Source organism: Nerophis lumbriciformis, linkage group LG08 (genome assembly GCF_033978685.3).
Source record: "Nerophis lumbriciformis linkage group LG08, RoL_Nlum_v2.1, whole genome shotgun sequence".
NCBI lineage: Eukaryota > Metazoa > Chordata > Actinopteri > Syngnathiformes > Syngnathidae > Nerophis > Nerophis lumbriciformis.
Genome location: NC_084555.2, coordinates 50284457 through 50300000, shown reverse-complemented (window position 1 = coordinate 50300000; position 15544 = coordinate 50284457). Strand labels below are relative to the sequence as shown.

The window sequence follows — 15544 nt, the reverse complement described above, 5'->3', positions numbered from 1 at the left end:
AGCGTCCGCATTACTGAAGATGCCGCACCGATCCGCCTGTCGATCTCACGATCCACTCTTCCCTCACTCGTGAACAAGACTCCGAGGTACTTGAACTCCTCCACTTGGGGCAGGGTCTCCTCCCCAACCCGGAGATGGCACTCCACCCTTTTCCGGGCGAGAACCATGGACTCGGACTTGGAGGTGCTGTTCCTGTACTAATCTTGCTTTGATTGATTGAAACTTTTATTAGTAGATTGCACAGTGCAGTACATATTCCGTACAATTGACCACTAAATGGTAACACCCGAATAAGTTTTTCAACTTGTTTAAGTCGGGTTCCACGTTAATCAATTCATGATTATTAGCTAAAACAACCTGATTTAATGCAAATTCAGTTGAATTTCAACCCTTCACTGTGCATTCCTCCATTACATGCCCAGATAATTCCCAGCATGACACAATCTAAAGCAGGGCTATTGAGGCCACACTAGTATTTGAGCTTAAGGACTTCATCCAGTCAGGTAAGTTTTGATGATATTACTGGGCTAAATATATTTGATCTATGGTACAACTCAACGTCCATTGCACCGGTCACCCAGGGGGTGGGGGTCCCCACATCTGCGGTCCTTTCCAAGGTTTCTCATTGTCCCATTGGGTTGAGTTTGTTATGATCCACTGGATTGGCAGACCGGGGTGGTGGTTCCTCTCTTTAAGAAGGGGAACCGGAGGGTGTGTTCTAATTATCGTGGGATCACACTCCTCAGCCTTCCTGGTAAGGTCTATTCAGGTGTACTGGAGAGGAGGCTACGCCGGATAGTCGAACCTCGGATTCAGGAGGAACAGTGTGGTTTTCGTCCTGGTCGTGGAACTGTGGACCAGCTCTATACTCTCGGCAGGGTCCTTGAGGGTGCATGGGAGTTTGCCCAACCAGTCTACATGTGCTTTGTGGACTTGGAGAAGGCATTCGACCGTGTCCCTCGGGAAGTCCTGTGGGGAGTGCTCAGAGAGTATGGGGTATCGGACTGTCTGATTGTGGCAGTCCGCTCCCTGTATGCTCAGTGCCAGAGCTTGGTCCGCATTGCCGGCAGTAAGTCGGACACGTTTCCAGTGAGGGTTGGACTCCGCCAAGGCTGCCCTTTGTCACCGATTCTGTTCATAACTTTTATGGACAGAATTTCTAGGCGCAGTCAAGGCGTTGAGGGGATCCGGTTTGGTGGCTGCAGGATTAGGTCTCTGCTTTTTGCAGATGATGTGGTCCTGATGGCTTCATCTGGCCAGGATCTTCAGCTCTCACTGGATCGGTTCGCAGCCGAGTGTGAAGCGACTGGGATGAGAATCAGCACCTCTAAGTCCGAGTCCATGGTTCTCGCCCGGAAAAGGGTGGAGTGCCATCTCCGGGTTGGGGAGGAGATTTTTCCCCAAGTGGAGGAGTTCAAGTACCTCGGAGTCTTGTTCACGAGTGGGGGAAGAGTGGATCGTGAGATCGACAGGCGGATCGGTGCGGCGTCTTCAGTAATGCGGACGCTGTATCGATCCGTTGTGGTGAAGAAGGAGCTGAGCCGGAAGGCAAAGCTCTCAATTTACCGGTCGATCTACGTTCCCATCCTCACCTATGGTCATGAGCTTTGGGTTATGACCGAAAGGACAAGATCACGGATACAAGCGGCCGAAATGAGTTTCCTCCGCCGGGTGGCGGGGCTCTCCCTTAGAGATAGGGTGAGAAGCTCTGCCATCCGGGAGGAGCTCAAAGTAAAGCCGCTGCTCCTCCACATCGAGAGGAGCCAGAAGAGGTGGTTCGGGCATCTGGTCAGGATGCCACCCGAACGCCTCCCTAGGGAGGTGTTTAGGGCACGTCCGACCGGTAGGAGGCCGCGGGGAAGACCCAGGACACGTTGGGAAGACTGTCTCCCGGCTGGCCTGGGAACGCCTCGGGGTCCCCCGGGAGGAGCTGGATGAAGTGGCTGGGGAGAGGGAAGTCTGGGCTTCCCTGCTTAGGCTGCTGCCCCCGCGACCCGACCTCGGATAAGCGGAAGAAGATGGATGGATGGATGATCCACTGCCCAGATCATAGTCTAAGTTTTTCGAGTCACTTGTGTTTTCTGTTAGTTTTGGACTCCATTAGTTCCTGTTTGTGCACCTCTGAGTTGGTTACCATGGCTACTTATTATTTTCACCTGCCGCTTGTGTTCGGGACGCGCACCTGTTTGTAATCAGAGACATTATTTAAGCCTGCCTTTGCGAGCCAGTCGGTCTGGCTTCTTTGTTTGCTTTACGCAACTGCTACGTTCAATGTTTTCTAGTTCCCTGTGCGTGTCTTACGTTAAGTCCCGTCTTAGTCTTTTCCTTGTGAGCTATTGTGTTAGGCAAGCTTCGTTTGGTTTGTTCCTGTCTTCGTTTTATGATTTATGGGAATAAATCATGTTCCTACCTGCAAGTCCTGTCCGGAGTCGTCCGTTTGCATCCCGGGAGAACGAACCCTCGCAGCACCATTCGACCCGGCCGAGTTTTTCCTTGCCCTGATGTGGGATCTGAGCCGAGGATGTCGTTGTGGCTTGTGCAGCCCTTTGAGATACTTGCATACTTGCCAACCCTCCCGGATTTTCCGGGAGACTCCCGAAATTCAGCGCCTCTCCCGAAAACCTCCCGGGACAAATTTTCTCCCGAAAATCTCCCGAAATTCATGCGGACCTGAGTGACGTGTTGACAGCCTGTTCTCACGTCCGCTTTCCCACCATATAAACAGCTAATGATCGAGGGCGAGTTCTTGGTTTCTTATGTGGGTTTATTGTTAGGCAGTTTCATTAACGTCCTCCCAGCGCAGTAAAAACACACAACAACAGCAGTCAAGTTTTCGTCCCCCGTAAACAGTTTGTCTGCCGTAAACAGCAATGTTGTGACACTTTTAAACAGGACAATACTGCCATCTACTGTACATGCATATGTGACCCACCCATAATGTGTCACATTTTTGTGTTGATTTATTTATTTTATTTTGTGGTATGAATTCGTTTTTGGAGCGGTCATTACACATTTATCAGTATTCACATTGGTCAGTAGGGGGCAGGAGGGCGTTTCTTCCCAATTGAATGCTATCACCTGCCGACCGGAAGTGTCTTGTCATTCTGATGGGAGCAACCAGTCTGTGAACGATTGAAACTTCCTGTGTGCTTTTTCCTCCTGTATAACAGGTTGGTTTTGGTGAATCAACTCACTGAATAATATCCATGTGATCTTTATAAGTTTAAGTACACATTCTGATGGTGGAGCCTAACTCTAAAGTGTTTGTGAGTTGTAGTCTGTATTTGTGAATGAATCCAGCTGCAGTAATCAATACAAAAAGGCGACGTGAGTGCACAATGTTTATATAGGAACTTCTGATCCTAATTCAGACTCCCAAATTAGAGCTCCCGTTTTCTTATTGATTTTATAATGTATATTTATATAATGTGTGTGTTCTGAAATAGTGACAGAGAATAGAACAAGGATGTACAGTTCAACCCTTAACTCAACAATGAGTAGATGTGTGTGTAAATGTGTAAATAAATGAACACTGAAATTCAAGTATTTATTTTATTTATTTATATATATATACATATATATATAGCTAGAATTCACTGAAAGTCAAGTATTTCTTTTATATATATATATATATATCTTAACCACGCCCCCAACCACGCCTCCCGCCCCATGAATTTGCTGAATTTTATCGTATTAAACAGTTTGAACATCATGAATACATTGATCGTATAAGCCCTATAGAAGCCCTACGTACTGCGCTCGTCCTGCGTTTAGGGCGTTGAGCAGGAGCTGACCTAACGCTAGTCCTTCCATAAGTTTATGTGTTTGGAAACTGTGGACCAAAGAGGAAAAGAACCATCCGGACTGTTCGAGGCGCAAAGTGTAAAAGCCAGCATGTGTGATGGTATGGGGGGTGTATTAGTGCCCAAGGTTTTGATGTTAAAGGTCTGAAATAATGATGCAGAATCTTAATTTTTCTATTTTGCCCAGATCTGGTGTACAGGATCCATCATGTAATATGAAATGAATTCAACCACGGGCGTGGACTGACCCATTTAGACGTGCAATTTAGAAAACTTCCACTCCCGTCTATCTTTGTCAGTTTTATCGCCACCGACGTGATTTGGGCACAGTCTCAGACTGATAAATCCAGTGCCTATCTGAAAGGCCCGCGTTCCATCCCGGAATTGTGTCCTTATCAGCGGCCCTTTGATGCTTGCCTACTATCGCACCGAGTTGTGCACTCTACTTCCCTCCATTATTGGCCGTGTTTGTCATAATTAGCGCCATCAGTGCGTCATTAGCGACATCATTAATATCCCACGGCCCCTCCCCCCCCCCGACAGGATACCTTCCCCAAAAGTCACGTCCTCAACTTTTATCTCCTGGCGAGGAGAGGAAGTAGACACAATAATTCAATCACTTCTGAGAAATGATTAGCAGGACCACTGCTGGCTCAATGACACAAATTATAAGAAGACTTGATAGTGCTGCTAACCTCAATCAAAAGTTATCTTCCCCTTTCAAGCTTCTTTTTGGAATGAAATTCATTTTTTTCCTGTTCTGATTCTCGTCTTGCAGGCTTGGAAACAGCCAGGTCCTTCGCTCTTCACGGGGCCCACGTCGTCCTGGCCTGCAGGAACCTGACCCGGGCCAACAAGGCCGTCCGAGGCATCCAGGAGGAGTGGGTGAGTGGCTGTGGAACCCTTTTTGGTGGAAATGTGAAAGTAGATCAATCATCTACAACACCAATGAAGTCGGCACCTTGTGTAAATGGTAAATAAAAAGAGAATACAACGAATCCTTTTCGACTTATATTCAATTGAATAGACTGCAAAGACAAGATATTTAACACTGTTATTTTTTGCAAATATTAGCTCATTTGGAATTTGATGCCTGCAACATGTTTCAAAAAAAGCTGGCACAAGTGGCAAAAAAGAGTGATAAAGTTGAGGAATGCTCATCAAAGACTTACCGTATTTTCCGCACCATAAGGCGCCCTGGGTTATAAGCCGCGTCTTCAATGAACGGCATATTTCAAAACTTTGTCCACCTATAAGCCGCCCCGTGTTATAAGCCGCATCTAACTGCGCTAAAGGAATGTCAAAAAAACAGTCAGATAGGTCAGTCAAACTTTAATAATATATTAAAAACCAGCGTGATGTGGGCGCGCATGGAGTCGTATATCAACATGGACGGAGCTGCGTGAAAAAAGCCACCCGGCCTCTTCGCGTAAACTTACCTTAACCACTCGCTCATCTTTTCTTCATCCATCCATCCTTTCGAGTTAGCTTTTATGATGACGCCGGCTGGAAAGGTCTCTTTTGGCAAGGTCTTCCTTTTGAATATCACCATGGGTGGAAGTTTCTGGCCATTAGCATGGCAAGCTAGAACCACAGTGAAGGATGACTTCTCATTCCCTGTGGTGCGAATATTCACCGTACGTGCTCCCGTTGTATCCACAGTGCGGTTCACAGGAATATCAAAAGTCAGTGGAACCTCGTCCATGTTGATAATGTTCTCTGGCCGGATCTTTTTTTCAGCTATCTTGTTTTTACAATATGCACGGAAAGTAGCCAGCTTTTCTTGAAAGTCTTTAGGCAGTTGCTGTGAAATAGTATTCCGTGTGCGGATGGAGAGATTGCGTCTTTTCATGAACCGGATCCCTGTCGCTTAGTAGGAGCCATTTTGTGGTCTTTACAGATGTAAACACACAAAGGAAATGAAACGTAATATCCACGCGCTTTTTCTTCTTCTACGCGGGCGGGTGGTTGCTTACAGTAGAAGAAGAAGCGCTTCCTGTTCTATGGGGGCGGGTGCTTACCTTGGCGGTTGCTTGCGTAGAAGAAGAAGCACTTCCTCTTCTACGGGGAAAAAAGATGGCGGCTGTTTACCGTAGTTGCGAGACCGAAACTTTATGAAAATGAATCTTAATATTAATCCATATATAAAGCGCACCGGGTTATAAGCCGCACTGTCAGCTTTTGAGAAAATTTGTGGTTTTTAGGTGCGGCTAATAGTGCGGAAAATACGGTATTTGGAACATCCAACAGGTGAACGGGCAAATTGGGAACAGGTGGGTGCCATGATTGGGTATAAAAGCAGCTTCCATGAAATGAAATGCTCAGTCATTCACAAACAAGGACGGGGCGAGGGTCACCACTTTGTCGACAAATGCCTGAGCAAATTGTTTAAGAGCGACATTTCTCAACCAGCTATCGCAAGGAATTTAGGGATTTCACCATCTACGGTCTGTAATATCATCAAAAGGTTCAGAGAATCTGGAGAAATCAGTGCACATAAGCCATGATATTACGCACCTTGGATCCCTCAGGCGGTACTGCATCAAAAAGTGACATCAGTGTGTAAAGGATATCACCACATGGGCTCAGGAACACTTCAGAAAACCACTGTCAGTAACTACAGTTGGTCACTACATCTGTAAGTGCAAGTTAAACCTCTACTATGCAAAGCCATTTATCAACAACACCCAGAAACGCTTCGCTGGGCCCCGAACTCATCTAAGATGGACTGATGCAAAGTGGAAAAGTGTTCTGTGGTCTTACGAGTCCACATTTCAAATAGTTTTTGGAAACTGTAAACCAATGAGGAAAATAACTATCCGGATTGTTCTAGGCGCAAAGTGTGATGGTATGGGGGTGTATTAGTGCCCAAGACATGGGTAACTTACACATCTGTGAAGGCACCATTAATGCTGAAAGGTACATACAGGTTTTGGAGCAACATATGTTGCCATCCAAGCAACGTTATCATGGACGCCCCTGCTTATTTCAGCAAGACAATGCCGAGCCACGTGTTACAACAGCGTGGCTTCATAGTAAAAGAGTGCGGGTACTAGACTGGCCTGCCTGTAGTCCAGACCTGTCTTACATTGAAAATATTTTTTTCAAATCGGTGGAGAAATGTTGAAGTAGTAACATGTTGAATTTAAAAATGGTATTAAGGAATTCCTGGAATTTCGGGAAAGCCGGGAATTTTACCAGTTCAAAAAACAACTTTATTTTTTGTCCTGATTAAGAGGATTGTTTTGACGGTAGAACGGTTGAAGTGGGTTGAAAAATGTGGGAGGAGTAATCGCCAGAAAAAAGAGTGGAAATAGGGCTTTGAAAAACCAGGAATTTTGAAAAATCCTGGAATTTTTTTTGAACTTGGAAAAATTATAGTTTGAATTTCCAGGATGAGTGGAATATGTTGAAGGCGGAATGGTTTGAATAGGTTGAAAAATGTGGAAATGGTGGAAGTTTGAAAAATGGCCAATTAATTTTGAATGGGAAAAATGTCCCGGAAAACCTGGAATTCTGGGAAATCTGGGAATTTTTGTAATTTGTCAAGGGAAAGCCCGCGATTCCCGAATAGGCTGAACAGTTTGAAGTTGGAATGCTTTGAATCGGGTGAAACATGTGGAAGGTAGGGCATGCCAAAATAATAATAAGAAGAAAAAACTGAAAGAAGAAGAAGAAGAAACTGAAAGAATAATAATAAGAAGAAACTGAAAGAATAATAATAAGAAGAAACTGAAAGAAGAAGGATAAGAAGAAGAAACTGAAAGAAGAAGAAGAAAAAGCTGGAAGAAGAAGAAGAAACTGGGAGAAGAAGAAGAAGAAACTGGAAGAAGAAACTGGAAGAAGAAACTGGAAGAAGAAGAAGAAGAAGAAACTGGAAGAAGAAGAAGAAGAAGAAACTGAAAGGAGAAGAAGAAGAAGAAACTGAAAGAAGAAGAAGAAACTGAAAGAAGAAGAAACTGAAAGAAGAAAACGAAGAAGAAACTGCAAGAAGAAGAAGAAGAAACTGAAAGAAGAAGAAGAAGAAACTGAAAGAAGAAGAGGAAACTGAAAGAAGAAGAAGAAACAAACAGAATCCGGAAGAAGAAGAAACTGGAAGAAGAGGAAACTGAATGAAGAAGAAGAAGAAGAGGAAACTGAAAGAAGAAGAAGAAACTGGAAGAAGAAGAGGAGGAAGAAGAAGAAACTGAAAGAAGAAGAGGAAACTGAAAGAAGAAGAAGAAGAGGAAACTGAAAGAAGAAGAAACTGAAAGAAGAAGAAGAAGAAGAAACTGAAAGAAGAAGAAGAAGAAACTGGAAGAAGAAGAAGAAGAAGAAGAAACTGGAAGAAGAAGAAGAAGAAGAAACTGGAAGAAGAAGAAGAAGAAGAAACTGAAAGAAGAAGAAGAAACTGAAACTGAAAGTGTTTTGGAGCATTGAGACAAATATCATTAGAGTTGAATTCATGCACGTAACTTCCTGCTGCAGAGTAACTTCAGTATCTCAACTTCCATCTTGGCGTGTGTGCTGCTATACAAGACGTCACGGGAGTTGAACAGGGATCCGTTGGGGGGCGGGGGTGAGAGAGAGAGCATCTGATAATTAGCCAAGATTGTTCCTTTTTAATCTCGCCACTCCTCGTCCGCACATTTCCTGAGTGTGTGGGAAGACAAACAAGTGGAAGGTGGCTGCTGGAGCAGAGAGAATAATCCATTAATGGAGCCTTGATTACATCACACACACCTGAGAGTACCTGTCCATGTGCACTCTTTACACTTGATTACACACACCTGAGAGTACCTGTACATCTGCACTCTTTACACTTGATTACACACACCTGAGAGTACCTGTAGATCTGCACTCTTTACACTTGATTACACACACCTGAGAGTACCTGTACATCTGCACTCTTTACACTAGATTACACACACCTGAGAGTACCTGTACATCTGCACTCTTTACACTTGATTACACACACCTGAGAGTACCTGTAGATCTGCACTCTTTACACTTGATTACACACACCTGAGAGTACCTGTACATCTGCACTCTTTACACTAGATTACACACACCTGAGAGTACCTGTACATCTGCACTCTTTAAACTTGATTACACACACCTGAGGGTACCTGTAGATCTGCACTCTTTACACTTGATTACATGAACCTTTTGATGATATTACAGAGCGTAGATGGTGAAATCCCTAAATTCCTTGCAATAGCTGGTTGAGAAATGTTGTTCTTAAAACAATTTGCTCAGGCGTTTGTTGACAAAGTGGTGACCTTCGCCCCGTCCTTGTTTGTGAATGACTGAGCATTTCATAGAAACTGCTTTTATACCCAATCATGGCACCCACCTGTTCCCAATTAGCCTGTTCACCTGTGGGATGTTCCAAATAAGTCTTTTGATTAGCATTCCTTAACTTTATCAGTCTTTTTTGCCACTTGTGCCAGCTTTTTTGAAACATGTTGCAGGCATCAAATTCCAAATGAGCTAATATTTGCACAAAGTTTCTCAGTGTGAACATGAAATATCTTGTCTTTGCAGTCTATTCAATTGAATTTAAGTTGAAAATGATTTCTCTCTTTTTATTTACCATTTACACAACTTGACAACTTCACTGCTTTGGGAGTTTTTAAATGACTAAGTCTTGAACTATAGAAAGTATTTCAATGGTTGAAATCTGCACTTTTGGGTGTTATAGGAGTTATTATGGTAATCTAGGTCACAGCAGCTCAGACCAGGAACAAAGCAGAGTGGGCGGGGCTTGTTTTCAGAGCAGCCTGTGTCAGGAACAGATGTGGAAGCAGATTTTTTACAACAAATGTCTGCATAAAAACTATAATTTATTATATTGTAGGTGTTTATTACACTTTACATTCATACTTTGCTGTTTGTTACATTCATTTTTGTTGTGTTTTGCTCAGTGTTGGGATTAACGCGTTACTTTGTAACGCGTTAGTTTCGGCGGTAACTAGTAATCTAACGCGTTATTTTTTATATTCAGTAACTCAGTTACCGTTACTACATGATGCGTTACTGCGTTATTTTACGTTACTTTTTATGTAGTATAAAGTGTGTTTTATCGGAGCGCTGCTGTGTCATCGTTCTGATTCTTCTTGCGTCACAAGCCGGAGAAGAGAGAGAGACATGCGCTCTGTGTGGGTGTGTGGAGAGGGAGGAGAGGGAGGGAGGAGAGGGGGGCGTGTCTGATCATGGCGGAGCCAGAAGTCGAGTTTGCTAACATGGAGATATTTTCACGACTTTTCTTTTGTCGAGCACAAAGAAAATAACATTTTAGTTAAATGTAAATTGTGCTTTGGATCAAAGATGCCATCTACTGCCCAAAACAGCAATTCAAATCTGCTGAAACAAGCTACATAAGCAACATGCTTCGACGAAGCTAGTAAAGAGAGATAGAGACTCTGATGCCACTTCAGCACTGAAGGTACACACACTCTGTCAATCAATGTTCCCTCTAATTGTTGATGTGTGTGAGCAAACGCAAAAACTCCCTGAGCATTGAGTGGAGCACATGTGAGCAACATCAGAACTGTGGCTACACCAGCAGCACACCTGTCCCAAACCTGACTAAATAACAAGTTCCATCTCCATCCATCCATCCATTTTCTACCGCTTGTCCCTTTCGGGGTCGCTGGAGCCTATCTCAGCTGCATTCTGGCGGAAGGCTGGGTACACCCTGGAAAAGTCCCCACCCATCGCAGGGCCAACACAGATAGACAGACAACATTCTCTTATTATTATAATCAAATGACAGCAGTCATTTCCATTTCTAATATAAGTGTTTAGGCCCACTTACAATGACAATAACAACAAATATTGTTTTTCATGAACTGTGTACTTGTATTGTTTGTCTGGTTGGAGGTCCTGCTTTGGAAATAGTTTGTACCCCTTTCAGACTTTGCATTTAGTTCCCATTAAAACATTCACATGTTGCACAATGAGATGTAAGCAGGGGATCATGTGTACATTCCTGCAACTTCCTGTTTGTAAAAAATATATTTTTATTAGTATGTATTTAATATATTAACAACATTTAATGATTAATATTTATAAATTAAGATTCCTAATAAATGACACTAGAATAGGCACACATTTGATTGGTAAATCATAGAGTAACGACCTGGAATTACACTTTATGTGTGGTGTTGGAGTTGTCCGACTTTTTGTGTGGCTGTAAACGCATCACTCTAAATGTATAGACTATAAAGTTCACAAACATAAAGAGGGATCCTAGTGGGCCAGGCCAATCGTTCCTTATCTCTAAACTAAAACTGGGGAAATGTGTCGAGTGTTCTGGGCTTCAGACATGATTTTGTGTCAGAATTTCTTGAGGAAAAAATGCCTGGTTAGACTTTGTGTATGTAGTGTGTGCCTTTCTTGCTTTACAGCTATGCTGTTATTATGCTGTTTGTTACTTATGTATGTTATGTTGCAGCTATTTAAAATAGTTTTGTCAATTTGTTCTGGCGAAAAACAAATTGGCCTTTGTAACATATCTTTGTCTTTGTGTGTTGTATGTAGAGCACATTGCTTAGCAGAGTTCAGTGATACAAATGCATGTCAAGTTGATCAACATATTGTATTATTCTCCAGTGCAAAAACAGTACTGAAATGAAGGCTAAAAGGGCATTAATTGGAGCTTTAAAAAAAAAAGAAGAAAAAAAGAAATAACTAAATACCGGTAGTTACTTTTCACAGTAACGCATTACTTTTTGGTGTAAGTAACTGAGTTAGTAACTGAGTTACTTTTGAAATGAAGTAACTAGTAACTATAACTAGTTACTGTTTTTCAGTAACTAACCCAACTCTGGTTTTGCTTGGTCTGAGAAGTAAAAGATGTTCATATGTTGTTAATATTCACTGTTTTATTGTTCATAGTTAATATTGTAAATCCCACTGTCTTTATTTTCATGTACATTTTGAGCATACTTGCCAACCTTGAGACCTCCGATTTCGGGAGGTGGGGGGTGGGGGGCGTGGTCGGGGGGGGCGTGGTTGGGGCGTGGCTAAGAGGGGAGGAGTATATTTACAGCTAGAATTCACCATGTCAAGTATTTAATATATATATATACAGTATATATATATATATATGTGTATATATATATATATATATATATATACATATATATATATATATATATATATATATATTCATATATATATATATATATAAATATATATATATATATGATAAAATAAATATATATAGCTAGAATTCACTGAAAGTGAAGTATTTTCATATATATATATATATATATATATATATATATATATATATATATATATATATAAAATCTATCAAGAGGGACAGAGACAGCGCACAGTGCATGAGGATCACATGTTACCATGGCGAGAAAACATGGAGAGACTGGACTGTAATAGAGAGATTTATGTTTGTCTGTTGCCATCTCCTGGTGAATGTTGGCTATAGCGTACTGGGGTTACTTTTTGGTTGGCCAACGATTTACGTGGTGTTGCGCACCTGACGTCAAGTGTGTGAGTCTGTTCTGAAGTCTACAGTAAAGAGACGTACTTCATCCCCCTCACCTGTTTATTGCCTCCAACTCAATATATTACAACAACATTGCTCCATGCGGACCTGGAGGGGGCGTGGACTCCAGGTCCGCCTGAATTTCGGGAGATTTTCGGGAGAAAATGTGTCCCGGGAGGTTTTTCGGGTGAGGCGCTGAATTTCGGGAGTCTCCCGGAAAATCCGGGAGGGTTGGCAAGTATGATTTTGAGTGTCCCATTCTGTAAAAAACGGTAAAATTCCATTCCCGTTCTTTTTAGGTGGTCTGTTATAACTTTTTTAGAACTCTATGGGACATTGTGACTTTTGGTATTAGTGTTCCTGGAAAAAAGGGAGCCAATCACACATACTGTACAGCAGATTTTTACAGTGTATGTATCATTTATACACACATTGGTATGGATGATGTTTGATAAGAAATTATCGAGTTTGAGCCCATTATTGAATCCTCTTATCGAACCGATTCCTTATCGATTCTCATATCAAATCCAGATAGGTTGTTGTATATGGAAAAAAAACACAATATTTGGTTTAACAAAAGCTCACTTTTATTTTATAAGAAAAAATAAAATAAATAAATATTGACTGTTGTTACCCTCCTAAAAAGATAAAATAAAATACATAAATATTGACTGTTACCCAAAGTATATTAAGTGGGATTTTTCAGAAAAACAAATATATACAGTAACACAAAAACAACCTGTCTCTGTGATCACTATAGGTGTATAAATAATAATATAGTGTTAAATAAAGTCAGTCCCTTGGGCAAAAAACTGAAAATAATACAGCTCTCCAAAAAGTGCACTTCTGCTGCTATTGGAACATACTAACTACACACACTATGACACTAAGAACGCCACAGTCATCAATCAATCAATCAATGTTTATTTATATAGCCCTAAATCACAAGTGTCTCAAAGGGCTGCACAAGCCACAACGACATCCTCGGTACAAAGCCCACATAAGGGCAAGGAAAAACTCACCCCAGTGGGACGTCGATGTGAATGACTATGAGAAACCTTGGAGAGGACCGCATATGTGGGTAACCTCCCCCCTCTAGGGGAGACCGAATGCAATGGATGTCGAGTGGGTTTGACATAATATTGTGAGAGTCCAGACCATAGTGGATCCAACATAATAGTAAGAGTCCAGTCCATAGTGGGGCCAGCAGGACACCATCCCGAGCGGAGACGGGTCAGCAGCGCAGAGATGTTCCCAGCCGATGCACAGGCGAGCGGTCCACCCCGGGTCCCGACTCACAGGTCACCGGACCTGTGCCCCCCCCCCCCCCCCCCCCCCCCCCTCCGTCCCCCTCCACAAGGAAAAGGGGAGCAGAGGAGAAAAGAAAAGAAACGGCAGATCAACTGGTCTAAAAGGGGGGTCTATTTAAAGTGTCGGAGGCAGATATTTACATATATTCAAATTTAAGTTGTACTTTTTTCATTTCTTAGTCATATTTGAAAACAGCTCGTGTTTTCCATTTATTCTCTTGATGCTCTGTCAGCAAGTATACTATGTGTGATAACCTTGAGTTCTTTGGAATGTGTTTAGACTAGCATTTTGTTTTGTCTACAGAGATGGGACGAGAGAGAGGGTGGTGGGATCGGGAAGACAGACCATTTTGGGAGGCGCAATAGAATGTTCTATGGTTAGACTGGTCTCAATCAATGTATATTGGCAAAGCTTTGAAAATATACAACAAAATACCTATTCTGTCTCTGGTGGTTTTTCAAATCAGCTTTAAGTGTCGGAAAGAACTTGGGAGCGAATTGTGACTTGAATTCCCTGGGAGGAACAACTGGTCCAAAACGCAACAAAAGGCTAGAGTATACAAATGAGTTTTAAGATGGGACTTAAATGCTTCTACTGAGGTAGCATCTCTAATTGTTACCGGGAGGGCATTCCATAGTACTGGAGCCCGAATAGAAAACGCTCTACAGCCCGCAGACTTTTTTTGGGCTCTGGGAATCACTAATAAGCCGGAGTTCTTTGAACGCAGATTTCTTGCCATCAATCAACAATTCTGCAGTCCTGGTTGACATAAGAGGTAACCTTATTTTAGCCTAAAGGCTACAAGTGAGCAGATATGGAAATTAACCAGCAACAGTTAACGTTAGTTACTCGCTGGCACTGTCACTGGAGCTGGGACTGCAGGTTGAAGCAGAGGAAAAGAGGGGCGTGCTTCGTCATCTCTGTCGCTGCTTCTCCACGTGTCGAAGACACGACACGGTTCTCGAACGTTCAGGTTATGTGGGCCTGAACATGTTTCAACATGTTTGTTGTACTGCTCCCCTTACATTACAGCGAAGCCTGGCAATAATTGCATATTGCCGATTCCTCGTCGTATTTTTATTGTAAAATGAAGCCATGCCTTGAAACGTTTTTTCCGGTCCATTATTTTTGCTGCTTTCTGTATCTGCCGCCTAATGACTGAGCTACGTCATTTCCTGTGATGTCCCACAGGGCATTTCCTGTGATGTCCCACAGGGCATTTCCTGTGGGACGGGATTCGTTCCCAGGGATTCGAATAAAGAACCAACTCTTTTTCTTTACTATAGTGACCTCGATAACGGGAACCGGTTCTCAAAAAGGGATTTGAGTCCATGGAATCGGCTCTTGTTCACGAGTTCATCGAGTCTTGTTCACGAGTGGGGGAAGAGTGGATCGTGAGATGGACAGGCGGATCGGTGCGGCGTCTTCAGTAATGCGGACGCTGTATCGATCCGTTGTGGTGAAGAAGGAGCTGAGCCGGAAGGCAAAGCTCTCGATTTACCGGTCGATCTACGTTCCCATCCTCACCTATGGTCATGAGCTTTGGGTCATGACCGAAAGGACAAGATCACGGGTACAAGCGGCCGAAATGAGTTTCCTCCGCCGAGTGGCGGGGCTCTCCCTTAGAGATAGGGTGAGAAGCTCTGTCATTCGGGGCGAGCTCAAAGTAAAGCCGCTGCTCCTCCACATGGAGAGGAGCCAGATGAGGTGGTTCGGGCATCTGGTCAGGATGCCACCCGAACGCCTCCCTAGGGAGGTGTTTAGGGCACGTCCGACCGGTAGGAGGCCGCGGGGAAGACCCAGGACACGTTGGGAAGACTATCTCTCCCGGCTGGCCTGGGAACGCCTCGGGATCCCCCGGGAGGAGCTGGACGAAGTGGCTGGGGAGAGGGAAGTCTGGGCTTCCCTGCTTAGGCTGCTGCCCCCGCGACCCGAC

General features: G+C 43.3%; 1 protein-coding gene across 2 annotated transcripts in view; it reads left to right on the top strand.

The window, feature by feature from the left end:
- Nucleotides 1-15544, top strand: part of wwox (WW domain containing oxidoreductase) — a 606531-nt gene that overhangs the window by 51205 nt on the left and 539782 nt on the right. For both annotated transcript variants that reach the window (XM_061969167.1, XM_061969168.1), the window contains exon 5: nucleotides 4582-4688. In XM_061969167.1, the coding sequence (XP_061825151.1) occupies nucleotides 4582-4688 (107 nt within the window). The remainder of the gene's footprint in view (nucleotides 1-4581; nucleotides 4689-15544) is intronic.